This window comes from Salvelinus fontinalis, chromosome 13, assembly GCF_029448725.1.
Source record: "Salvelinus fontinalis isolate EN_2023a chromosome 13, ASM2944872v1, whole genome shotgun sequence".
Taxonomy (NCBI): domain Eukaryota; kingdom Metazoa; phylum Chordata; class Actinopteri; order Salmoniformes; family Salmonidae; genus Salvelinus; species Salvelinus fontinalis.
The window spans coordinates 36705195-36731421 of NC_074677.1; the positions used below are offsets into that span (position 1 = coordinate 36705195).

At 44.4% G+C, this 26227-nt stretch overlaps 1 protein-coding gene across 4 annotated transcripts in view; it reads right to left on the minus strand.

Annotated features, from left to right (window-relative positions):
• LOC129868583 (bromodomain and WD repeat-containing protein 3-like) overlaps nucleotides 1-25491 on the minus strand; it is a 28803-nt gene extending 3312 nt beyond the window's left edge. Inside the window, exons 1-39 of one of the 4 annotated variants that reach the window (XM_055942693.1) lie at nucleotides 25301-25490; nucleotides 25078-25136; nucleotides 24947-24976; nucleotides 24707-24766; nucleotides 21726-21876; nucleotides 21462-21560; nucleotides 20896-21056; nucleotides 20558-20779; nucleotides 20284-20384; nucleotides 20078-20148; nucleotides 19788-19888; nucleotides 19590-19630; nucleotides 19399-19503; nucleotides 19106-19256; nucleotides 14644-14778; nucleotides 14429-14557; nucleotides 14076-14301; nucleotides 13820-13966; nucleotides 12715-12895; nucleotides 12448-12541; nucleotides 10254-10421; nucleotides 10088-10161; nucleotides 9295-9487; nucleotides 8963-9079; nucleotides 8680-8787; nucleotides 8393-8517; nucleotides 8240-8322; nucleotides 7873-7984; nucleotides 7620-7681; nucleotides 7206-7361; nucleotides 6929-7049; nucleotides 6576-6701; nucleotides 6399-6471; nucleotides 6232-6285; nucleotides 5950-6093; nucleotides 2289-2441; nucleotides 544-716; nucleotides 320-408; nucleotides 72-209 (exon numbers count right to left, since the gene is read on the minus strand). In XM_055942693.1, coding sequence (XP_055798668.1) covers nucleotides 72-209; nucleotides 320-408; nucleotides 544-716; nucleotides 2289-2441; nucleotides 5950-6093; nucleotides 6232-6285; nucleotides 6399-6471; nucleotides 6576-6701; nucleotides 6929-7049; nucleotides 7206-7361; nucleotides 7620-7681; nucleotides 7873-7984; nucleotides 8240-8322; nucleotides 8393-8517; nucleotides 8680-8787; nucleotides 8963-9079; nucleotides 9295-9487; nucleotides 10088-10161; nucleotides 10254-10421; nucleotides 12448-12541; nucleotides 12715-12895; nucleotides 13820-13966; nucleotides 14076-14301; nucleotides 14429-14557; nucleotides 14644-14778; nucleotides 19106-19256; nucleotides 19399-19503; nucleotides 19590-19630; nucleotides 19788-19888; nucleotides 20078-20148; nucleotides 20284-20384; nucleotides 20558-20779; nucleotides 20896-21056; nucleotides 21462-21560; nucleotides 21726-21876; nucleotides 24707-24766; nucleotides 24947-24976; nucleotides 25078-25136; nucleotides 25301-25334 — 4567 coding nt within the window. In that variant the 5' untranslated portion in view covers nucleotides 25335-25490. Of the gene's footprint in view, nucleotides 1-71; nucleotides 210-319; nucleotides 409-543; nucleotides 717-2288; nucleotides 2442-5949; nucleotides 6094-6231; nucleotides 6286-6383; nucleotides 6472-6575; nucleotides 6702-6928; nucleotides 7050-7205; nucleotides 7362-7619; nucleotides 7682-7872; nucleotides 7985-8239; nucleotides 8323-8392; nucleotides 8518-8679; nucleotides 8788-8962; nucleotides 9080-9294; nucleotides 9488-10087; nucleotides 10162-10253; nucleotides 10422-12447; nucleotides 12542-12714; nucleotides 12896-13819; nucleotides 13967-14075; nucleotides 14302-14428; nucleotides 14779-19105; nucleotides 19257-19398; nucleotides 19504-19589; nucleotides 19631-19787; nucleotides 19889-20077; nucleotides 20149-20283; nucleotides 20385-20557; nucleotides 20780-20895; nucleotides 21057-21461; nucleotides 21561-21725; nucleotides 21877-24706; nucleotides 24767-24946; nucleotides 24977-25077; nucleotides 25137-25300 lie in introns of all 4 variants that reach the window. The other 3 variants (XM_055942692.1, XM_055942691.1, XM_055942690.1) reach the window with 3 other exon arrangements.
• Between the last annotated feature and the right edge of the window lie 736 nt (nucleotides 25492-26227).

A 26227-nucleotide genomic window follows, 5' to 3' on the forward strand; every position in this document is an offset into this window, starting at 1 on the left:
TGAAACAGCTCTATCTATGAATGACTATTTATCCACTGCCTGCTGGTGTTGGTTACCCTGTGTAGTAATACCTGAGTTCTTGACGGGAGTGGTTTGGCTGCGGGTGACACGGTCGGCCCCTGGACCCCCACTGTGGCTTCCTGTCCCTGAGTTAGACGATGACGAGGGTTGGCTGTCCTCATCCACCATCACGCTGCTCGTCTCTGACGCTGCAACAACAGCAGCACGTCACGTAACCACCCAACCCACATTTCACACTTCTCTAAAACACATACCGCCACACAGCGACACAAACATACACTCACGACAAGAGTGTTACCTTGAGATGGCCTGCGAGACCGCTTCTTGGATGAGGTCTGTAATTCTTTTGGTGTTGGTTTCTTCCTTGACTTGTGCTTCCCTTTAGGACTAGAGTTAAAGAGACACCAAGACATAGTGTTTTAGATGGAATCTGAATAGATCCTACAAGGAATGGTACATAATAGTTGGGGTTATTACAGTGGATTTAAGAGTTGTAGAGAGGGGTTCCAGCCAGGCCAGTACCTGGAGGGTTGGCTGGTGGCAAGGGAGCTGCCTCCGCTGTGCAGTCTCTTCCTGTAGCTGACACTCTGGCGACTCTTCCTCCGCTGGTTCTGGACTGCAGATTTGTAATCCGAGATGATGGAGATGATTTGTCTTTCAAAGAAGGCTGATAGGCTCAGGGTCATGGTGTAGATCTAAAGATGAAACAATGAAGATCAAAAATAGCATTCTCTCACAAAACACAGTGTGCCTTCAGAAAGTATTCATTATTCCACATTTTGTTGTTACAGCCTGAATTCAAAATTATATACACAATACCCCATGATGACAAAGCAAATACATGTTTTGAGAATTTTTTGCAAATGTATTGAAAATGAAATGCAGGAATCTAATATTCACACCCCTGAGTCAATGCATGTTAGAATCACCTTTCTGGGTAAGTACAGTTGAAGTTGGAAGTTTACATACACTTAGGATGGAGTCATTAAAACTTGTTTATATACCACTCCACAAATTTCTTGTTAACAAACTATAGTTTTGGCAAGTCGGTTAGGACATCTACTTTGTGCATGACATAAGTCATTTTTCCAACAATTGTTTACAGATAGATTATTTCACTGTATCACAATTCCAGTGGGTCAGAAGTTTCATACACTAAGTTGACTGGGCCTTTAAACAGCTTGGAAAATTCCAGATGATTTCATGGCTTTAGAAGCTTCTGATAGGCTACTTGACATCATTTGAGTCAATTGGAGGTGTACCTGTGGATGTATTTCAAGGCCTACCTTCAAACTCAGTGCCTCTTTGCTTGACATCATGGGAAAATCTAAAGAAATCAGCCAAGACCTCAGAAAATAAATTGTAGACCTCCACAAGTCTGGTTCAGCCATAACAAAAGGAGTTGAATACTTTTTTTTTTTAAGGAAAAAAAAGCTTTTATTTATATAATAATTTATAATTAATTTTACCCCCGGTATTCTCCCCGATTTCGTGGGATCCAATTCGTAGTTACAGTCTTGTCTCTTCGCTGCAACTCCCGTACGGACTCGGGAGAGGCGAAGGGCGAGCCGTGCGTCCTCCGAAACACAACCCAACCAAGCCGCACTGCTTCTTGACACAATACCCACTTAACCCGGAAGCCAGCCACACCAATGTGTCAGAGAAAACACAGCGCACCAGGCGACTGTGTCAGCGTGCACTGCTCCCAGGCCCGCCACTGGAGTCGCAGTGCTCGATGGGACAAGGATATCCCTGCCGGCCAAACCCTCCCCTAACCCGGAAGACGCTGGGCCAATTGTTTGCCGCCCCATGGGTCTCCCGGTCGCGGCCAGCTGCGACAGAGCCTGGACTCGAACCAAGAATCTCTAGTGGCACAGCTAGCACTGCGATGCAAAAGTGTTGAATACTTATTGACTCAAGACATTTCAGCTTTTAATTTTATATTAATTTGTATAAATGTATAAAAACCTGATTCTACTTTGATATTATGGGGTATTGTGTGTAGGCCAGTGACATCTCAATTGTATCAATGTAAATTCAGGCTGTAACAAGAAAACGTGGAAAAAGTTAAGGGGTGTGAATACTTTCTGAAGGCACTGTATAAGGGTCAGGGTTATAAATTGTTGAGATACAGCTGACCCACTGCATTTCTTTCCCCCCTTGAATCTTGAAAAGAACTCAAGGGCACTCAACCAATCAACGTTAGTTGAGGTGCAACCCAAAAAATGTATCCTCATTGAAAATCTTGTCAGAATCATTACACTAACCTGTGACTTCTTGTTGGGCGTGTAGGCCTTGGAGTTGCTGAAAATGAGGCGGACATCTTTGGCAAACTCCATGGGGTTCTCGTAGTTCCCGATGATCAGAGTCTCTGTTACAGTCCCCAGGTCCATGGGAGTGTCTATGATGTCTCGATAGTCCTGGGAGAGGAGGGAGAGAGTGCAGTGTTTAGGACATCTGAAACCACAAAGTAACTGTCCAGTGTTTCCAGATTTCTATGAAATATGACCTATAAGCAATGTTCACTCAAGTTATATTTTTCGGCTAGCTGTTCTATCATTCAGCCTACAGTAGCATCCAATGTCTGGTGTTCAATTTAGGCCTACATTCCATGAGATTTTAGAAAAAAAAATATGCAAGGCTTGACATTAACCTGTTAATCCACTTGTCCTTCAGACAAGGTGACTGAAAACGTTGTGTTGTTTGATGTAAGAAACCACTTTACAAAATTAAATGCATTATTATTCCCATACCATTATTACAGAGAATAAGACAAATGTTAGCCTCTGCCTATTGGCTACCGGTCTCAAAATACAACACTGCCCCTTTAAGACAAGAAAAAGCTCTCTACCCGACTCGCTTTTCAAAGGTCTAGAAATGTACACATTTTGTGCTCTTGTAGGAAGCAATCACTCCCCCATTGCTGACTACAAATAATATATAACTGGGCTAATAACTCACTAACTAGCAAAGGATATGAACAAATGTGCACAACGTGGCTACATGCAGCCCTCACTTTGATCTCAAAACAAGCGCATCTACTCAAGACCGGTAATGCTGTAAACAGTCCAGTTCAAAGTGAATGGCACAGATCTATAGATGGCAATGGTATATTTGCATATAGCTAGAGGAGTCCTGATCCAGGAGTGATAAGTATAATTGTTCTCCTAGGCAATCAGCAATTAGTACAGGGAGGTGAGCTCTCCACCTCTGCTAGGCAATTAGCAATTAGTGTTAGTTCTTCAGTCTCCGCTGGTTTCTCAGTGGCAGCTGTGTCAGTGGCGGTTTTGTTGCAAAACTAAGACCGTCGCTGAAACAAAGAAGGTGCTGTAGAGTTATACAACCCATGTGGAATTCCGGGTCTCTGGCAGCGTTTGCAACTGCGGTCAAGAACGCAGAGTTCATCTCAGCCTATGCTGCCCTTTAGTCCCTTTACTTTTTGGCCCTGATGGGCACATGGACCACCCCAGAGAACACTGCTACTCCAGCAGCTCTCATCATCTGACTGTTTTCTCTCATAGTCCAAGAGCATCTGGTCGTCGCGGTGGTGGCACAGGTCTACTCATTTATCTTAAGTGGAGATTCTCTTTTCTCTCTCACCTGTCCAGCTCCTCATTTGAATTGCATGCTGTCACTGGACGATGGCTCACCGCTCTTTGCACTTGGCGACTTCAACCCCCTTACGTCTGCCTTAAATTTCTTTCGAACTCTCATTCACCTCCTTGCCTCTTGACCTCACCCTTTCCCAATCAACTCCAACTCACAAGGCAGGTAATATGCTCGACCTCACCTTTACTAGAGGCTGTTTACTTACTAATCTCACTGCAACCCCCCTCCAGGTCTCTGATCACTACTGTGTTTCCTTTTTCTGTCTCCCTCTCCTCCAACCCTACCCACTCAGCCCCTACCCAGAGGGTCATGCGCAGTCTCAATCTTCGCTCTCTCCCTTCTGATTCTGCCTCTTCGACCCTACTCTCCTCCCTTTCCGCATCCTATGACTCGCACTGTCCCCTTTCCTCCAAGACAGCTCAGCTCTCCCCTCCTGCTCTGTGGCTAAGTGACTCATTGCGAGCTTACAGAACAGAGCTACGGGCAGCTGAGCAAATACTATCATCCTTTCACTCCCTCCTCTCCCTTCTCTTCATCTGTATCTGCTGCTAAAGTCACTTTCTACCACTAAGTTCCAAGCTTCTGACTAACCCTAGGAAACAATTTTCCACCTTCTCCCTCTATGTGGATGACTTTGTCAACCACTTTGAAAAAAGGTTGACGACATCCGCTACTCATTCACTCAGCCTATTAAGTCCACTGGCCTTGACCTCTTCTCCCCGCTCTCTCCAGATGACATCTCTGGAGAACTTCTCACTTCCCTCAACTCATCCCTGACCACTGGGTGTTCCCCTCAAGAAACACTCGACTCATCTGCCGTGAAAAACTATAGACCTGTATCCCCTAGGATTGTATCCTACGTGGCAGGCTGCTCCAACCAGGTGACGTGGAGAGGATCGGTCTGCACTGGTGTAGCACCACGTACTCTCCTGACATTGCTATGCGGATGCCCAGTTCAAGCTCTTCTCTGTTCTGGCACCCGAATGGTGGAACCAGCTTCCCCCTAAAGCTAGGACAACAGAGTCCCTGCCAATCTTCCAAAAACATCTGAAACCCTACCTTCAATAATCCTCCTCCTCACCCTGACATACACCCCCTCCCCCCCAAAAGAAAATTATGCCCTTGCACAGCTCTGACTACTAATAACTACATTGAGGAAAAATGTACTTTCTATGCCTGTGATATGTGGTCGTCCCACCTAGCAGTCTTAAGATGAATGCACTAAGTATCTCTGGATAAGAGTGTGGTAAATGACTAAAATGTAAAAAATAGGCCTACTTGAGCTCTGAGTGGTTATGGCGCACTGGTCTGTGTAGAGTACGGGCTGAGTCATTAGTGTCAATGCAATGGAATCCTACTCCGATGCGTTCTGCCTACAACAAAATATGTTGCATTGATCCGATCACAATTCCTACAGTAAAGGGAAACATTTATAGTGTTAACTAAGGGGAAAATACTCTACAAAGTTGAGTGAAGTTCAATCTCGTGCTTCTCTGCGGGGGCTGATATTTGCCTAGAATTAATTACAATAAGAGGGAAAGTTTTCCTTCCAAAAATGGTGATTAAGGATGTTAATTAAAAAATATGATTTTCTGTGTTGGAATGATTGTGGGCACAGTCCAACAACATAATGGTGTGGGCATCTACTGGTCATTAAAAATATTAATGCGAGTAGACCACTGATTGGCCAGTTCAGCCATGACATGTTCTATGAGGAAACAGCAAGCATTTTTTAAAACTGTCTGTTTGAGATACAAGTTGTTGTAAGTGGGGTTTGGCCACATCATGAGATGCAAAATGCATCACACCGGCTGTATTTCGAAAGTTTTATATATATATAGAAAACGTGACCGCTGACATGCAAAACACTTTGGGACTATCAACGATGGATTATACCAAAAGATAGTTTTATGTGTGGAATTTTCCTTTAATGTTAGAATCCACATTAGAAAAACAGTGCCACTGTTCGCCCCCAGCCCATTTCGTATTGTTTATGAAATGGTAGAGCCTCCAGCACCTTGCAAAAAATTGTAATACATACTCTACTGTTCTATTGCACGTACAATGATATGCAATGATTTCCAAGGGGGAAAAAAACATTGTTTTAGTGATATCTTTGTTGTTGTAATATGACAAACGTGTCAGTTACACCATTACTGACTCCAGCTTTAACATGTCACTGTGGGGGAACATGTCAGATTGTTAAGCACTCAGATCCTAAGGCACTAATCCTGTAGCAGGCTGTTATCCTTTCTGTATGTGAGGGGTTATATAATTGGTAGGGATTATGATAACAAGGAAGGAGGAGAGCCTCCTTACTTGGTAGGTGAAGAGGTCCACAGGCTGTCTGAAGGGCTCAGAGTCAGGGCCGTCCATCATACGCCGCAGCAGTTCCCGACACTGGCCCCGCCAAGCACGCACATCTAACACCACCCCACGCTTCTTAGGACTGGGATTGGCCCGCTGATAGTGGGAGAGTGTGAAGGTGTCCAGTTAGATTGATACAGAATAACATTGGAAAAGTGAGATAATGGGGAACAGGAATCCCAGTCATTGCAACAGCAACGGATACTCCATGTTTGAGATTAATCCTTCCCTTACCTGTTGTCCTGTGGAGGTCCCTGGAGTGTCAGAGTCCATGTCCACCTCAGCAGTCTGCACACCAACACACAGACACATGTACTCTTAGTACTGCGTAATACATCACCAAGACAATTCAAATATCACTATGAACTCGAGGTGTATACACACACATCTTCATGTTTCACCTCATCCTCTCCACTGCTCAGCTCCGTCTTCACCTTGTGGTACAGATCTAAGATGTCTGTGCAGCTTTGGTCCCTGACAAAAACACACAACAACAAAACAGCTGGTCTTATTTACAGTCAAAACTAGGTTCTTAATGAGTCACCATTTCACAAAGGGGAAATCTACACCATTCATACCCGATGTAGCGGAGGAGCACGTCAGTCACCACCTTGGCTGCTGCCACGATGGGGCTCTGGGGCTCGTTGAAAGTACGGGCGTTGTGCTCGATGTAGCGCACCTCCCACATCAGAGCCGAGATCCTCCTAGGAGAGATGAACATCCCGAGGGGATAAGCTGAGTGAGAGTCACTGATCTCCTCAAACTGGAACATACCCAAGTCCAAATTACATCTGAGATACAATGGGGCTGACTGGAGGATTAGCAACAACTACAATTGGCTTGAAGGATTATTCCAGTGTGAGTGGTTGGTCTGAGTAGGTTCTGAAGTACTGCAGTGTGTCAGGGTGCAGGCTGAAAGGCCAGTGCTGACCTGTAGAAGCGGTTCTCCAGCCGTTTGCGGATGGTGCTGAGGTCAGTGGGGTAGGCCACTACAGTGCAGTAGAGAGGGTAGTCCCGCAGGTCCACTGGTGACGCAAATGCCTTGGCCAAGTCTACCCAAACACGACACGTCACACGCATTAATCAATACCACGCCATATCCAAGACCACTTCCGACTACAATCGACAGACTTAAAAATCAGGGTCACCCTTGGCTCAATTCATCCAATATGACAAGCAGGACTTCCTGTGTGGTACCGGTGACATACCCAGTGTGAGCAGCTCGTCGATGCCAAAGATGACCCTCTGGCAGTCCTCGTCCCGTGTGTGAGCCCCCCACTCCCCCTCTTGGGGGCTGTAGAGGCGAGCCTTCACCTCCTCCTCCGTCACCACCACCCCGTCACCAACATCCTCTGGCAACTCCGCTGGGGGAGGAACACAACATGCCAGTCAGGGAGACCATATTGCGTCATTGGCTGGCTGCTCAGTCTCACTATCAATACCGTAGCCAAATCTTAAGTATCATACTAAATACAGAGACTGCATGTGTTATGTTAAGTGATTGAGTGTGCTAGCTAGAGGGATATTTGAATGTGTAAATTCTGGCTGCAAACTCAAACTGCATTATCCAGTAGATGGTCTGAGATGGGTGAGGAGCCACTGATAGAAGCAGTGATACTAACCTTCATCAGGAATGGGCTCCATGTCCCAAGGGCTCATCTTCTCCCTCTCGCTATTATCCCACCTAGTGAAGAGAAATCGCAACTTAACATTCAGTATCATAAGACATTAATATTTTCCTCCTATTGGGTGTAAGCTACAGTATGAGCTATCGAGGCAAACACTGACGTACCCCTCCAGACTGTGTAAGCTGAGGTCTACAGTATCATCTCTATCTATTTAACCCAGTGAGATGCAAGGTACACATTGACTCACTTGACAGTGTAGCACTGGAACAGGCTGTCTGGGTACTCTGGCTGGAGTGGCTGATGGTCCTCCACTGAGCCAAACCACCAGGCGTCATCGATGATGCTCCGGAAGCGCATACCTAGCAGGGACAAATCATGCTTGTTTCAGTACATGCTGGTCCGTGAATCACCACACGGATGTATGGGAGCATGAACTGAAACGATACATCCCACAGAATACAAACATGTGGAAGAGTGCACCACATTCCTTACATGGCACACGAACAAAGAGGAGTGTAGGAAATAAACGGGTAGGGGAGTGAACTGGGCACAACCTCTAACAGGCTTGTGTTCTGCATGCTGGAGAGAGGGTGGCAGAGGGAAGCAACACTAACCTGTCTGCCAGTTGTGCTCTTTAGCTTCGTCATAGAACTGCTGAAGCACTAGGAAATCGATGACATCCGGCATGTCATGGTACCTGAGAGAACAAGGACATGTCATTCATTGCTATATTCTTTTCACACAAAAGAATAAGATGGATGACTCACTTTAGGGAGAACGACTCATTGGTCATTTTTCCTGAGATGGGGTGCAGGAAGGCCAGTTTTAGACAACAGAGGGTGGGGGGCCCCACTTCATACTTGATACCAACTACCTTCACAGACTCCTGGTCCTGAATGACGAGAAAACAGACAAAGAGAGAGGGGGTGATAAGAGGAATAAAACACTAGGCCACATTAAAGATATGGAATCCATGAAGGACATACAAAATACATAAAATAACATATAGTAGACAAAGGAAGCAGTGTGAGTAAGTGTTGAGGGTTGGTCTTACCCTGAGGTTAAGCTTGTTCCAGGACTGTTTCTGAGGGTTGATGCTGTAGGCTTTGGCCCTGCGCACCGCCCTGACATAGGCCTGGTGGCCCTGCCTGAAGTACATCAGCTGGTGAGCAATAGGAAGAGAAGGGTCATCATACAGGCCACAATGTCTATCAACTAGGACACAAACCTTGCACCATCGTATAAAATGCGGTAGAGATTAATGTCAAAATGTGAAGATATTTTGTGGGGTACTCTGCTGAACCTCATATGGCCCATCAGGCAGTAGGGTTCCTTACCTCATCACCCATCTGTGGCACAAAAGGCGAGCGTCGGGGGATGGTCTCCATGATCCAGGACGGGGGAAGCCATTCCTCTGCATCACAGCCAGCCAGAGACAGAGACGAACTGGGTTTCTGAGCACAAAGAGACTGGGTTAAACAGTCCGCAATATCACACATGCTAAGGAACTGAAACTTTCCCTCTGTCATTAGGCCTCAGCACATAAACTAGCTAAAAGCACTATAGTCTGTATAGCCAGTAACTGAGATACACCATTTTAAAGCAGCCTGTTGGCTGCACCATTCCCTGCCCAATGCCCATGTCTCTACTGTACATTCTGTGAGCTCACCTTCTGTTTGGTCTCCTTGGGCTTCTTCTTCTCCTCCGCCTGCTTCCTCCTGGCCTCCTCTCCCTGGCCCTCCGCCTCCTCCGAGCTGCTGGAGCCAACAGGCGGCCGCACCTGCCTTCTGCTGGTACGCTTGGGGGGCTGGAGGTTGATCCCCGCATCAGCTGTCCAATCAGAGTAGTCACTGGAGGAGACACTGAGGGGAAGAAGAGGCGTATGGAAATGTCTATCTTGTAGTGCTGTCAAAATTATTATTTTGTTGTTGGTTAAATCGCATGGGTCTGTAGTTAACTACGATTAATTTAAAATTTTGAAATTGTTCAAATTTGACCCAAATTAAAGATGCTTCAATTTAAAACCCATTCCATTTGGTTGTAGGTATAACATATTTTGATTGGAGGGGAAGAAAACACCAAATAAACGGAGACAATAACATCTCAGCCAGGTCGGATATTAAAGTTCACGAAAAAAATCATACAGCTATCAGATCTAGCATACTTCTAATACATGTTCAACATGAACTAGTCACAAGCTGCTACTGTACTAGAATTGTGATCATTTTCTTTAATCTTTTGACCTGAGAACTACAACAAAAACAGTAGCTAATTGGAATGACTTTAAAAAATTGTGTTGAATCTAGAGCAGAGGCATTCAGCCATGGAATTCTACACACTCATTTGGTTAAATAGCTAGTTAACGTTAGCGTAACTGGCTAATATTTGCTGTTATCTAAAGAAACGCCTGGGAAAGTGTTTATGGTTGAACTTTGACTGTTTAGGAGATGATAGACATTTACCTGGAACTGCTGTCACTCTGCCACTGTGCTTCCCCATCAGAGGAAGCATCACTGGCCTCTGCCTGCTCCTCTGCCTGTAGACACATGGAAACATGATTAGACCTCCTCTAACATGACAACACCAAGGCCTCTGCTACTTCCAAGAACAACAGACTACAACCCCCACCTCTCCATCGCTGTCTGAGTCCATCTGGCTGTCAGAGTTCCTCCGCCTATCCACAGGGCGGCGATCTCGTGCTGAGCGGGTCTGGTACGCTGGTGCAGGTCTGGTCTGCTTCTTCTTCCTCCTCTGGGTTCGCCGCAGGGAGCGCTTGCATGGAGCCTGCTCCACAGTCTACAGGGTGGAAAGGGGTGAGAAGTCGTTAAATGATAGAAAATAAAGTAAAGCTATTGGTATAAACCAGTGGTTCACAAACTTTTTATAGTCCCGTACCCCTTCAAACATTCAACCTCCAGCTGCGTACCCCCTCTAGCACCAGGGTCAGCACTCTCAAATGTTGTTTTTTGCCATCATTGTAAGCCTGCCACACACACACTATACATTTAATAAACATAAGAATGAGTGTGCGTTTTTGTCACAACACGGCTCGTGGGAAGCGACAAAGAGCTCTTATAGGACCAGGGCACAAATAATAATAATAAATTAGTTTGCTCTTTATTTATCCATCTTACATATAAAACTTTATTTGTTAATTGAAAATTGTGAATAACTCACCACAGTTTAATGAAAAGGGTGCGCTTGAAAGGATGCACATAACTCTGCAATGTTGGATTGTATTGGAGAGAGTCTCAGTCTTAAATCATTTTCCACACACAGTCTGTGGCTGTATTTAGTTTTCATGCTAGTGGGGGCTGAGAATCCACTCTCACATAGGTACGTGGTTGCAAAGGGCATCAGTGTCTTAACAGCGTGATTTGCAAAGGCGGGATACTCTGAGCGCAGCCCAATCCAGAAATCCGCCAGTGGCTTCTGATAAAAATTCCCACAGAACCGCTTGTTGCAATTTCGATGAGGCTCTCTTGTTCAGATATCGGTAAGTAGACTGGAGGCAGGGCATGAAAGGGATAACTAATCCAGTTGTTTGTGTCATCCGTTTCGGGAAAGTACCTGCGTAAATATCCTCTCATGTTGTCCTGGTTTCCAGTGGTTTGCAAAAGAGGATGTCTTCCTTAATTGACCCCCCATAAACGTAACGGACATATACCAGAAGCTGTGCCAGGTCAACCTCGTCTGTTGACTCATCCAGCTGTAAAGCATAGAATTCACTGGCTTGTATGTGAAGCAGTAATTATTTTCAAAACATCTCCTGCCATGTCACTGATGCGTCGTGAAACTGTTGTTTGATGAAGACATTGTCTGTATAGTCTTTTTGGCCTGTTCCCCCAGAATTGCCCCACCCATAGCTGCGGCAGCAGGAAGAATTAAGTCCAATAGTATGGGGCTTGCCTGTCCTAGCCACTTGGTAGCTCATCATATAAGACGCTTCTAGCCCCTTCTTATTAATGGTGTCTGTTGCTTTTATACATGTATTATTACTCGAAAGTAGTCTTAATTCTCGCTCAAAAAACTTCCGTGGCTCATTTTTCAAAATTGGCATGTTTTGTTTCTAATTGTCTGTGCAAGAGCGAAGGTTTCATCGAGTTGTGAGATAATACTTTTGCACATATAACACTGTGGCTGAGGAAAGGCACTAGTCCCAATATAAGTGAACCCCAAATCAATGTAGTTCTCATCATATTTGCGCCTCTTCGATGGTCCAACGTCCCCGTCTGTTGTTCGTTGCTTTCCCGGGTAAGGGGTCAGTAGCTCTTCGGCTGCATCAGATTCACAAATGTCAGTGTCCATGCTAGCTGGGCTAACAACAAATGTGGAATTACTGATGCTAGCATTGGATGTGCTTGTGGCAGCAGAACAACTTGTGTCAACAGGTGCAGGTGTAGTACTGCAGAATGAGCAGCAGCTACGTTTGGCTACATATGGACCGTTAGTGGAATTCCCGCGAGGGAGTAACGGTTAATGTGATTGGATGTTAACTATTTGACTAGGCTACCTGTATTTGACATTGTGTTGTTATTTCGCTGAACACTAGATGGTTTAATTTTATTTTTGGCATTGAAACGAGGCTACTCAGGCGAGAGAAAAAAAACTCACCTAAATGTATAGCCCCTTTGGAAAATATAAATGGACTGATTGAAAATGTGAAGAAATTTATTATTATTATTGTAAAAAATATATATATGTGAATCACATTTTTATTTGGCGTACCCCAGTTTGGGAATACCTGGTATAAATCAACAAAGGGAAGGGGAAATTTGTTCTGAAAGAGATAGAGCTGTGGGACAGTAGTGTAGAGTCTCACCTTAGGAGCACTGAGTACAGGTTTCCTCCTCCTCTCTGTGTTGTAGAGGGAACACTCCACCTCACCTTTTGCCCGCCTGGTCTCCTCCATCACCCTACACAACACAAAAACACAGATTCAGTCAGCCACTGGGGGATATCTACCTAGGCAATCTTACAAACAGTCCTAGGCACAAATTTAAGAGGATGGACAGGAATGGTTAGAACAGAAGGTTCAAGGCCATCTCAGGTAGGCTCTCTGGTTAGTTAGCCAGTCAGTCAGTCTCACCGGAGGACCCCTTGCTGGACTTCGTTGACAACCACCCTCCTGCTCCAGGCCAGCAGGTCCCTCTCCGTGGCCATCTGACTGCGAGGGGCGTTGTGGTGCATTTGACGCACCCCCTCCACCTGACCACTCCTCCTCAGGCCCACGTTAGGGGGCGATCCCACTACCTCTGCTCCCTCAACAGCTGCAAATGAGGGAAAACATTCAACTTGAATTCATGACTACAACATCTGAAATCCAATATGCAGATTCATGGGGCATCCCCGTATGTACATTGAACAAAAATACAAAATGCAACAATTTCAAAGATTTTACTGAGTTACAGTTCATATAAGGAAATAAATCAATTGACTATCCTGCAGGTAAAGAAGCCGGATGTGGAGGTCTTGGCTTGGCGTGGGTACACGTGGTCTGCATTTGTGAGGCCAGTTAGTCCCCGAGTGGCAGTATGGCAGTATGTCTATCTCCCGGGTGGCGCAGTGGTCTAGGGAACTGCATCACAGTGCTAGCTGCGCCACCAAAGTCTCTGGGTTCACGCCCAGGCTCTGTCGCAGCCGGCCGCAACCGGGAGGTCCGTGGGGCGACGCACAATTGGCATAGCGTCGTCCGGGTTAGGGGTTAGGGAGGGATTGGCCGGTAGGGATATCCTTGTCTCAGTATGTAAAAAAAATAAAAATAAAAAATGTATGCCCTCTACTGTAAGTCGCTCTGGATAAGAGCGTCTGCTAAATGACTAAAATGTAAAAAAGAAAAAGTAAATGTACTGCCAAATTCTCTAAAACGACGTTGGAGGCAGCTTATGGTAGGCTAATGAACATTCAATTCTCTGGCAACAGCAATGCCAATTGCACGCTCCCTCAAAACTTGAGACATCTGTGGCATTGTGTAGTGTGACAAAACTGCACATTTTGGAGTGGTGTTTTATTGTCCCCAGCACAAACAGGGAGGTAAACAAAGTTGTGCCCAAAATTTGAGAGAAATAAGCTTTTTGTGCTGTGCGTATGGACAATTTCTGTGATATTTATTTCAGCTCATGAAACCAACACTGTACACGTTGTGTTTATAATTTTGTTCAGTATAAATATGGTTACATGAGACTGACACGTACCACCCTCTCCTTCAGGCACTCCATCTTGGTCCCGCCCCTCATCCGGTTGGTCCTGCAACTGTCTGATCAGGACATCCAAAGGGCTTTCTCCGTGACCCTCCTCTGCCGTTTGCTGGCCGATCACCTGCTCCACCACCTCACCATCACCTAAGCAACAGAGAAGTAGGTTAGAAATCCCAATGTTACTCACATTTTGATTCCAGAGCCTGGTAAAGAATTATTGTTGAAACCACTAAGAAACATTGGTAAGGTTTACCATTCGCCATGTAGCCAAGCTGGGGCACCAGATGCTCATCCTTGCAGCTCTCCCTACCGGGCACCAGGCGCTGGTAATGGGTGGGGTGGGGGTTACCGTCCACATCCACAAGGAAGGGAGGGGGCATAAGGTGGGGCGCCTGCTGGGTCTGCTCGTCCAGGACAAAGTTATTGGCGTCTCGGATTAGAGGCCTGAAGTCAGTGTGGAAGAACATTTGGTCAGGAATCTAGAGGAAGGATATGGAGGAAGAGATTTGTTATTCTGTGTAACATTTTCTCTTTACAAGCGATACGATAACATGTCACTTACACATCTTTATCCAAATGAGCCACGTGGAAAGACCAGAGACTCACCTTCTCATAGGGTCTGCTGCAGCCAAAGCCAAAGATGAGCAGGTGGCCATGGGAGTCAGTGCAGGCAAAATGTTGTCCATCAGCTGAGAACTTACAGTCAAATACAGCTCCGTGACCTTGGCCCTCAATCTGAGACAGAGAGAGAAAGGCTTGTATGAATGTATGCCAGGGTAAAACACAGCCACCAACACAGTCACCATGTAATCAATCTCCACCATGTTGAAGAAGTTGCGGATCTTGGATCCCTTGGAGAGGTCCCACATGTAGATGTTGCCGTCATGGCCGGCAGAGAGCATGATGCGGTGGTCAAAGGGGTGGGCCTCCAGGACAAACACCTCGTCATCATGACCCTGGAGGAGGAACAGCACATTCAGTCGTAACAGGTCTCACTCACTGAAGAGACCAGAAACATACAGGTAACTGCCAAAACAAAATAAATACTTGAGTAAATGAGGGATACAAAGTATATTGAAAGCAGGTGCTTCCAAACAGGTGTGGTTCCTGAGTTAATTAAGCAATGAACATCCCATCATGCTTATGGTCATGTGATAAAATTCCCAGTTGCCCATTATTTTGGCTACCATGGCTAGAAGAGATCAAATCAAATCAAATTTTATTTGTCACATACACATGGTTAGCAGATGTTAATGCGAGTGTAGCGAAATACTTGTGCTTCTAGTTCTGACAATGCAGTAATAACCAACGAGTAATCTAACCTAACAATTCCACAACTACTACCTTATACACACAAGTGTAAAGGGGTAAAGAATATGTACATAAAGATATATGGATATAAGTCTCAGTGACTTTGAAAGAGATTCTGGAGTGGCGCCTGAGACAACGTTTTCCACCACCATCAACAAAACACCAAATGATGGAATTTCTTGTGGAAGAAGAGTGTAGCATTCCTTTAATAGAGTTCCAGACACTTGTAGAATCTATGCCAAGGCGCATTGATGGTGTTCTGGCAGCTCATGGTGGCCCAATGCCCTACTAAGATACTATGTTAGTGGTTCCTTTATTTTGGCAGTTACCTGTATCTAGTATGTACAGTACCAGTCAAACGTTTTTACACACCTACTCATGCAAGGGGTTTTCTTAATTTTTTACTATTTTCTACATTGTAGAATAATACCGAATACATCAAAACTATGAAATAACACATATGTAGTAACCAAAAAAGTGTCAACAAATCAAAATATATTTTAGATTCTTCAAAGTAGCCACCCTTTGCCTCGATGACAGCTTTGCAAACTCTTGGCATTCTCTCAACCAGCTTCACCTGGAATGCTTTTCCAACAGTCTTGAAGGAGTTCCCACATATGCTGAGCACCTGTTGGCTGCTTTTCCTTCACTCTGCGGTCCAACTCATTCCAAACCATCTCAATTGGGTTAAGGTCAGGTGATTGTGGAGGCCAGATCATCTGATGCAGCACTCCATCACTCTACTTCTTGGTCATATAGCCCTTACACAGCCTGGCGGTGTGTTGGGTCATTGTCCTGTTGTAAAACAAATGATAGTCCCACTAAGCCCAAACCAAATGGGATGGCGTATTGCTACAGACTTCTGTGGTAAGCCATGCTGGTTAAGTGTGTCTTGAATTCTAAATAAATCACTGACAGTGTCACCAGCAAAGCACCCGCACACCTCCTCCTCCATGCTTCACCGTGGGAACCACATATGCAGAGATCTGTTCACCTACCCTGCGTGTCACAAAGACACGGCAGTTGGAACCAAAAATCTCAAATTTGCACTCATCAAACCAAAAAGGACAGATGTTTCTTGGCCCAAGCAAGTCTCTTCTTAATATTGGTGTCCTTGAGTAGTGGTTTCTTTGCAGCAATTCGACCATGAAGGCCTGATTCACACAGTCTCCTCTGAACAGTTGATGTTGAGATGTGTCTGTTACTTGAACTCTGTGAAGCATTTATTTGGGCTGCAATTTCTGAGGCTTGTAACTCTAATGAACTTATCATATGCAGCAGAGGTAACTCTGGGTCTTCCTTTCCTGTGGCGGTCCTCATGAGAGACAGTTTCATCATAACGCTTGATGATTTTTGCGACTGCACTTGAAGAAACTTTCCAAAGTTTTTGAAATGTTCCAGATTTACTGACCCTTAAAGCAGGCCTGGGCAAAGCCCGGCCCCAGGGCGTATGCAGCCAGATTCAATATGACCCATGGAATCATGCTCAGATCAAAGAATTTGCGATAGTAAAGTTTAGAAAAACATTTGTTATTCAAATTAAAAGCACAATGAATACTCGCCTTTGTGTAATGATTTAACTCCCACCGCTTGTGGGACATTTATTTTGAAGACACGTATAAATAACAACTGCACGAGGACAGACAGTGACTGACAGGCTGACACACGTCACAATTATAAATAATAGCTAGCAAGAGATTGCGCAAAAGTTAGTTTTTCAAAGAAAAGGAAAGCAGACAATGAATGTAGGCTGGACATTGAAATATTTCTTTATTGGGGTATCAGGGAAAGCTGTGTGCTTAGTGTGCAACGAGAGCATCGCTGTCTTGAAAGACTACAACTTGTCCCGACACTTCCAGACGAAGCATGCAGAGAAATATAGGAATATGTCTTCTGAGCAGAGGGCCAGTGCGTCGAAATAGTTGCTTTCTCAGTTGCAAAAGCAGAAAAGACTTTTTACAAAACTGCATTCAGCAAACGACAGAATTGCGAGAGCTAGTTATGTACTGTCCCACAACATTGCTAAACATAGCAAGCCATTTGATGAGGGCGAATTCATTAAAGAATGTTTAATTGACTCTGCAGCAACACTTCTCACCGACAAGAAAGTGCTGTTAGACAAATGTTTTCCTGTCAAGACGAACAGTGACACGGCGTGTTGAGGACATCGCAGAGAATATGTAACAACAATTGAAAGACAGGTGAAATCCTTTACCTTATTTCTCCTTGGCCCTGGATGAGAGCAGTGATGCACGTGTCACGGTGCAGTTGTCGATATTCTTACCGAGGCATAACCCCAGACTTTGAAATTACAGAGGCGCTTGCTTCAGTGCAGTCAATGAAGAGCACAACCACAGGGAAAGATTTATTGGAGGAGGTTAATAAGTGTGTGGCAAAGCTGGGACTGAGTTTTGAAAAGTTATCCAGTTTGACCACTGATGGGTGCCCAAACGTGACAGGAAAAAACATTGGCCTTTTTAAAAAGATACAAGATGAAGTAGCTGAGCTGAACCCAGATCAGAAAATGATTTTCCTGCATTGCATTTTTCATCAGGAGGTACACTGAAAATGAGCCATGTTGTGGATACAGTGACTAAAGTGGTAAACTTCAATAGAGCAAAATGTTTAAAACACAGGCAGGTTGGCTCACTGCTGGAAGAGAGAGTGAGGTCATGCAGATCTCCCCCACCACACAAACGTGAGATGGCTGAGTTTGAGGAAGGAACTTAAAAGGGTGTGGGACCTGAAGTTGGAGATTGCAGAGTTTTTTCAAATGAAAGAAAAATTTGGATTTCCCTCAACTGCAAGATAAAGAATGGTTGGCTGATTTTGCCTTCACCGTGGACATCATGGCCCTCATAAATGAACTGAATTCCAAACTACAAGGGAAGGGCCTTTTTGCACATCAGATGTACAGCCTTGTCAAAGCCTTCAAGGGAAAATTACTCCTCCTGACCCGCCACGTAGAAGCCAACAATCTCACCCACCTTCCGACACTACTAGTCTGTTCGCTATCAGATGACCAGCCCGAGAAGTATACATTGCTGCTGCTTGCTTTGAACGGTGAGTTTTCAAAGTGTTGGAAAATGACATGCTGTTGGTTTCCTCTCCTTTCACCTTCAATGTGGATAACGCTCCCACTGACCTGCAACTTGAGCTTATAGATCTTCAGTCTGATGTGATTGGATAACTATTCAAAACAATGTCACTGACGAGGTTCTATGCGTCTCTCGATGAACAAAATTCTCCAAATATTAGGAGTCATGCTCAGAAGATGTTTGTACTGTTTGGGTCAACCTATGTATGTGAACAGACATTTTAAGTGATGAAATATAACAAGTCAAGGCAGAGATCATCTCTTACTGACTCTCACCTCTCAGCAATCCTGTGCATAGCGACGTCAGAAACTATACCTGACTTCACTGCTCTAGTCAATGCCCATCAGAGACTTCACTCCTCATACTGATTGAGTAGTTTAAATGTAATGTTGAGCTCTCGTTCTTGTTGTGTTTTTGTGCATATCCGTTAAGAGTTCTGTATAAATCACACCTTCATGGTCGAATTTCTGCAAACCACTACTAAAGGACACCAATAATAAGAAGAGCCTTGCTTGGGCCAAGCACCAGCAATGGACATTATACCAGTGGAAATCTGGAGTCCAAATTGGAGATTTTTGGTTCCAACCGCCGTGTCTGTGAGATGCAGTGTGTGTGAACGGACGAGCTCCGCATGTGTATTTCCCACCGTAAAGCATGGAGGAGGAGGTGTTATGGTGTGGGGGTGCTTTGCATTCCTCGTGAAGCTGGTTGAGAAAATGCCAAGAGTGTGCAAAGCTGTCATCAAGGCAAAGGGTGGCTGTTGAAGAATCTGTTTAACACTTTTTTACTTACTACATGATTCCATGTGTTATTTCATTGTTTTGATGTCTTCACCATAGAAAATAGTAAAAACAGGAGACAGACATCTACTCACAGACAGCACATGCAGAAGCTGGCCCGTGGTGGAGCTCCAGACTTTGAGCAGGTAGTTAGAGACTGCTGTGACAACCGTGCGGTCACCACGGTCCCAGGCCACCATTGTCGGCACCAGCTTGGTCTTGTCCTCGCCATTCACAACAGCAGTCCTGCGACAATCGTATACGTTAAATACATGCCAACCACTTACTAATGAGACAAACATAAACCCATTTGCTGCTGCACAGACGGAAATGCTGCTGCACAGATGTCAATTCTGGACACTATTGCAGCTGGACAGCATTGTCTTACCCCGGCAGTCTAGTGGCTATGTCCAGAGTAATGCTCTTCCACTCCTGCTGCTGGTAATGCCATATCCTGACTGTGCCGTCACGACTACCACTCACAAACCTCAGGCTGGGACCAGACACAGCAGTTAGAGGCCACACAGCAACAAATCAAAATATTTTTATCTAAGTAAAGAGACAATTGCACACACTAACCTGTAACTGTTGTTACAAAACTGGACCACCACAACTTTGTCCTGGAAGAAGAGGTAGGAGTTAACAAAAGGAGTAGTGAGAAACAAACTTTGAACAGTGTAAGTGCTCTGTGATCTAGCTCCATTGATTCTTCTGTCTCCTCTCTCGCTCTTATGTCTGTCGCTCTCCATCTCTGTTCTTCTCTGCTCTGTGTCTTACCATGTGAGAGTCCAACTCAGAGAGCTTCATGGGTGTTTCAGAGCCAAGGTAATACACCCTGATTACATGATCCGTGCTGCCTGTGGCCAGGAACATCCCACCTGATTCAAAGAGCAACGGAACAACACGTAAGTACATTAAACTAACAAACAGAACTAGTTCAGTGGCTTTGTGAAAACTTGCCTTGATCAAATAGTCATTTGAATTGAGTAATTAACTCCATAATTCAGTGAAAAGGTGAAGTGGAATAAATGTAATGCAAAGCATGTTGTTTATTAGTGGCCATCTACCACAGCTGAAGGAGGAGGTGGAGATCTGGACCCCAGGCCTTGACCGCTCAATGAACTTGACTGGCCGGTCACTGAGGAGGAATCAGAATGCAATACAGGTTAGGTTCACCTAGACCACAAAACAACTGATCTGTTGAAAATAAAGAAACCATCGCATTCTCATCCCATCCTTTTGCCTCAGACAAACTCTGCTGTCCAACACTTACACGAACTTCATGCTGAGCGAGTGCCATTGCCAGAAACACACCATGCCGTCTGCTCCGGTGGAGGCCAGGTACCGCATTGGTCCTTTAACCGCCGGACAAAACTGAGGAGGACAGGGGGTGTCACACACATTTCTCAAGCAGAAAGGGTCACAAAATGACATTGTCAAAAACCAACAGGTTTCATGCAAGATATTTCACATGGCAGAAGGTAAATTCCTGAATATTGAAGGGAGTAACTAGGTTCTTATTGCTTAGTCCTGAGGGCTGTCCTGACCTGTATGGAGGTGATAGAGGCTGCATGGCCCTGCAGCACAGTGATGGGGGCGCAGGTGCGCAGGCACCACACTCTGATGACCTTGTCACAGCTGGCTGAGGCGATTAGCGTGTTGTCGTAGTTCACCGCCATGTCGGAGATCTCGGCCGCGTGGCCACGCAGGGTGGACAGCAGCCGGCCATCATCTGTGGACCATATCTTTACCAGACAGTCATCAGAACCCTGGAAGCAGAGGGGTCACGATGAGACACCGGCAGCATAGAGACTGACACACTTCAGAGGGAACTGACAACAACTGTCTTTGGTATTCCTTCTCTCCTCTTTTGTCAGACTCTTACTGTAAATATCCGTCTGCCACTGCGGTCGAAAGCCACACAGTACACAGAGGACAGGTGGCCCAGGATGCGCCTGTGCATCTTCACATGCTGATAGGTGTAGGATGGCAGAGCATGGCCAAAGCGGGCAGTGCCAGTAGCCTGGCGAGCACCCATGATGGACACTAGACGGCAAGAGAGTAGAGGTCAGTTGAGCGGAGGTAAAATTATTTACAAACACTTAAATATGTATTGTTCTGTAGTGTTACCAATAGTTTACGTGTTTCAGGGATATATGTTTATTAACGGTATACTGTGAGATTCAACTAATCTACTTACCCAGAGTCAGATGAACTCGTGGACACTAATTTTGTTTTGGTGTGAAGTATGAAGGAAGTTAGAGGGTACCTTTGCTGGCGTACCTGTAGACTTCTAGTCATTGTGCTAATGCCAGTTAACATTGGCTCGCGAAACTACCTCTAACTTCCTTCATACTGCACGCAGAGCCATAGAAATGGTGTCTACGAGTTCATCTGATTCAGGCTTAATTGACAGAATTTCGCAATTTTCCTTTTGAAAGCACAGCTTACCGATGCTGGGGGGCTTCCCAAAGCTGACTGGTGGTTCTGGGGGGCGACCCCGGTGGAGCGCAGCAACAGCAGTTCCGCTCCATTCTGTGTGGCTACAACCTAACAGACAAAAAAGAAGGCACGATTCTAAAGCATTACAGACTGTATGACCTGGGACATTTATGCTGCATCTGTGTAACCTAATACCTATGTAGGGATTATGACATTAGTTAGTCTTTGATGGTGAGAGAGAGAGAGAGAAACAGTGAAGAGACGGGAGCTCACTTTTAGCTGTGCGAAGCAAAGACTGCCTTCCCAAGCCCAGGAGGGTTTGGACCCCAGGGACACTAGGTGGGGCCTCCTTGTCTATGAGAGGACCTATCTGCTGGCATACTCTCAGCAGGTAGTCTGCAGGGATGTGCTGGTTCAAGATCACCTGTGGACACATGAGAGAAAAAAAGTAATCAAATAGACCTGTGTGAGTGGAATCAGTAGTGAAACGTCATCAAAGCAACATCAATATACCGGAATGTGACCATATCCCTAGCCACTTAGATATCTTACATTTACAACTTACATGTCAATACAGTGAAGACTCATCATCATAGGTTAGATGTTATGTTCTGTCAGTAAAACATTCACACGGTAGGTCAGAAAGTACAGTACGAGCACAAAATATGCAACTCCAAATGAAGGCCTCTTTACACCATGGCTGGGGTCAATTCAAATGGAAAGCAGTCCATTTTTATAAAGTAATCTTAAATAATTCTAAATGAGAAAAAGCGCCATCTATTTTAAATTACTTCAATAAATGGAGGCGTAAAAGCAATTTATTTCAAAAGGTTTTCAATTTTGGATTTTTAAATTAGAATCACTTCCTGCCTTCGAATGGACCCCAGTCCTGCTTTACACTTCACTACTTTGATGACACATACTAGTTCCAGGAAAGATACTTTCATAGTGTAAAGAGACAGAGTTAAATTCAAATCTCGAGAGATGTCTCCCATACTACCTCCGGACATCTACACCATATACCCACCCCATGAGTTGTATAGTGTAAAGACAATGGCTCTCCCTCACCATGTCCCTGCAAGAATTAACTTTATTACCTTAATACCAGTATTTTTGCTCTGTTAGCCAAAGGGAAAAGTAAAGGCTTTTCAAATAACCACATGCGAATCTTGGTTTAGATGAGAAATTCCTGTATAGTTTGAATTTCTATCCTTATTTTGTTTGTCTATATACTGTGGTATTTACGGTACACTAATAGGTGCACACACACCATGTAAAGTGTTGGTCCCATGTTTCATGAGCTGAAATAAAAGATCCCAGAAATGTTTCATACCACAAAAGCTTATTTCTCTAAAATGTTGTGCACAAATTTGTTTACATCCCTGTTAGTGAGCATTTTATCCTTTGCCAAGATAATCCATCCACCTGACAGGTGTGGCATATCAAGAAGCTGATTAAACAGCATGATCCTTACACAAGTGCACCTTGTGCTGGGGACAATAAAAGTCCACAAAAAATGTGCAGATTTGCCACAACACCACAGATGTGCAATTGGCATGCTGACTGAACGGATGTCCACCAGAGGTGTTGCCAGATAATTTAATGTTAGTTTCTCTACCATAAGCCACCTCCAACGTTGTTTTAGAGAATTTGGCAGTACGTCCAACTGGCCTCAGAACCACATGTAACCACGCCAGCCCAGGACCTCCACATCCGGCTTCTTCACCTGCGGGATCGTCTGAGACCAGTCACCTGGACAGCTGATGAAACTGAGGAGTATTTCTGTCTGTAATAATAATCCATAGTAAGTGTGCCTATACCCTTCCAGGCCTACCCATGGCTGCGCCCCTGCCCAGTCATGTGAACTCTATAGATTAGGGCCAAATGTATTTATTTCAATTGACTGATTTCCTTTCCTTCCAACTCTGTGAAATCGTTGCATTTATATTTTTGTTGAGTATAGTTCAATTCAACATTTGCTACATTGCGTGACAGTTTGTACTGAACACCATGTTTCCCCAAGACGGTACGCATCATTCTTCAACAGCCTTTTTGAGGTACATTTGCTTCTGTTTGGTGGGTGTGGCCTGATAAATATGGTTGTGACCATTTGAAATCGCAAAACTCAACACACACGCCATACAATCAATCTCCCTCTGGGCCACCATAATTGCACCGTTCAACTGGTCGTTCAGTACCGTTTCCGTTGAATTAAACACCGAACCCCGTTTTGTCGTATTGAATGCACCCCAGGAATGTGGCTTTGGTCACACCACATCAAAGGCTAACGTAAGGATAGTGTAAACAGAAAGGTTGTACATCTGATGTTGGAGATAGATCTGCTGAACAATTCATCAAATGGCCATCTGGACTGTTTACACTGACAACCCCCCCCTTGGTTTTTACACTGCTGCTACTCACTGTTAATTATCTATGCATAGTCACTTTACCCCTACCTACATGTACAAATTACCTTGACTAACCTGTACCCCCACACATTGACTCAGTACTATTACCCCCTGTATATAGCCTCTTATTGTATCATGTTACTTTTTATTTAAAAAATATACTTTAGTTTATTTCGTAAAAGTTTTCTTAACTCATTTCTTAACTGCATTGTTGGTTAAGGGCTTGTAGTAAGCATTTTACGGTAAGGTTATATTCAGTGCATGTGACAAATGAAATTTGATTTGATCTTGACTTCAAAAGTGCTGTTGTTTTCGCATTTTGGATTCAGGGTTCTCTCCAAAGAATGCAAAAAATCCTGGGGTGAAACATGACATTAATATGCCCTCTATAACAAGTCATACAGTTTTAAACAGGTAGTTGTTGCCTGTATGAATTTAGTTAGTACAGACAGTCAGACAAAGTGAGCGATCTCGACAGCCAAGGCCAATCAGAATCACCCTCCTCTTCTCCCCTCAAATAGTAACTGCGATTTCATTGGCTGTATGCGAAGATTGACGTTCTCCAAGTCTTTGTACAGCCTCGTTCTGTTTGCCCTCGTTTAACCCCTCCTCTTTGCACACACACAAAACGGCAATAAAATGTTTATATTTGGTCAGAAATTAAGTAATCAAATGTCGGCTATTACTACAACGCACAGTTAGTGTGTTATTTTCACACCATCATCCATCAATTAAATCAAAAGATTTAAAAGCCGGGAAATATTGATATAAAAAAGTACCTATATTATTGAAAACGGTTACTGGACTGATAATATAGCCGTTTTAAGAACTTATAATAACACTCACCCAGTCTTGGAAGTTTCGTTTGTATTGTTTGCCGTCCCAACTCCATCGTTTCGGGATCAACTAGAAGGGAGACGCGCGGTTAAATAATTGCATCAAACCACAAATACAATAATGTATTTGATATACTGTTAATGCCTCTATCAATAAAAGTATACCATGCCAATAAAAATAGAAAGCAGTCAATATCGCGGAAACGAGACGTGAGAACAAGCTAATACAGACAAGAGCGGCGCAGCTTACCTCATACTCTTCTAGTTCCTCAATCAGTATCTATGGAGAGACAGTTGCTAGTATTTATCACACATTCAGCCCTATTTAGCTAGTTAGCAATTGTAGCTATCAAAGTTATTGATATAACTTGTCATTCGTACCTGTGCCGATTTTTTACACGGTCCCGACTGGAGAAATCTAGCAATGAGGTAATACAATTCTGAAAATGCAGAGGCGCATTAATTAGCCATTCAATAGCTAAGCTATCCAGGTAGCTAACTAGCCAGCTAACATTAGCTAACTAGTTAGCTAGGCTAACTGATACAAGCCCTAAACTGTGTTTGGGTTCATATTTTAATAGAGAAATAAACACTCAGCACCCACCAGCTTCGATTTCTGAACACTGTTCGTCTGCCATCACTTGATAAGAACACCGACATTTGATTCATTAATGTGTATTTGTAGAATAGCCACAATAATTATTTCCACAGCAGGCAGCGTTCGGCCTTTTCCTTTCTCAAGCTAGCTAGCTAGCTATCTCACCGCCTTGTGCTTTGTTAGCGCCCTCCTGCGACCAATGAGAGCAAATCTGCAATTCCAGCACGAGCCACTTGGTGTCCATACCACCTGGTTTTGGAGGGCAGGTCATACAGTACTTAGCCCTTGATCATGGTTACTCTCAGTTCCATTGCATTACATATAAGATTAAAAGTAATTGGATGAAGGACTCTTCTGTATGGGGGAGTTTCGTTAAGAGCCCCGCCGCTCATTCTGAACATTAACACGCATTGCTTGTAAGTAGAAATGTCTAAGATTTTACTGAGTTACATACAGTTCATTTAAGGAAATCAGTCAATTGAAATAAATTAATTAGGCCCTAATCTAGGGATTTCACATGACTGGGAATACAGATATGTATCTGTTGGTCACAGATACCTTAAAAAACGACTAGTAGGACGTGGATTAGAAAACCAGTCAGTACCTGGTGTGACCACCATTTGCCTCATGCAGGGTGACACATCTCCTTCGCATAGAGTTGATCAGGCTGTTGATTGTGGCCTGTTGAATGTTGTCCCACTCTTCAATGGCAGTGCGAAGTTGCTGGATATATAGTTGGTACTGGAACACGCTGTCTTACACGTCGATCCGGAGCATCCCAAACATGCTCAATGGGTGACATGTCTGGTGAGTATTCAGGCCATGAAAGAACTGGGACATTTTCAGCTTCCAGGAATTGTGTACAGATCCTTGCGACATGGGGCTGTGCATTATCATGCTGAAACATGATGTCATGGTGGTGGATGAATGGGG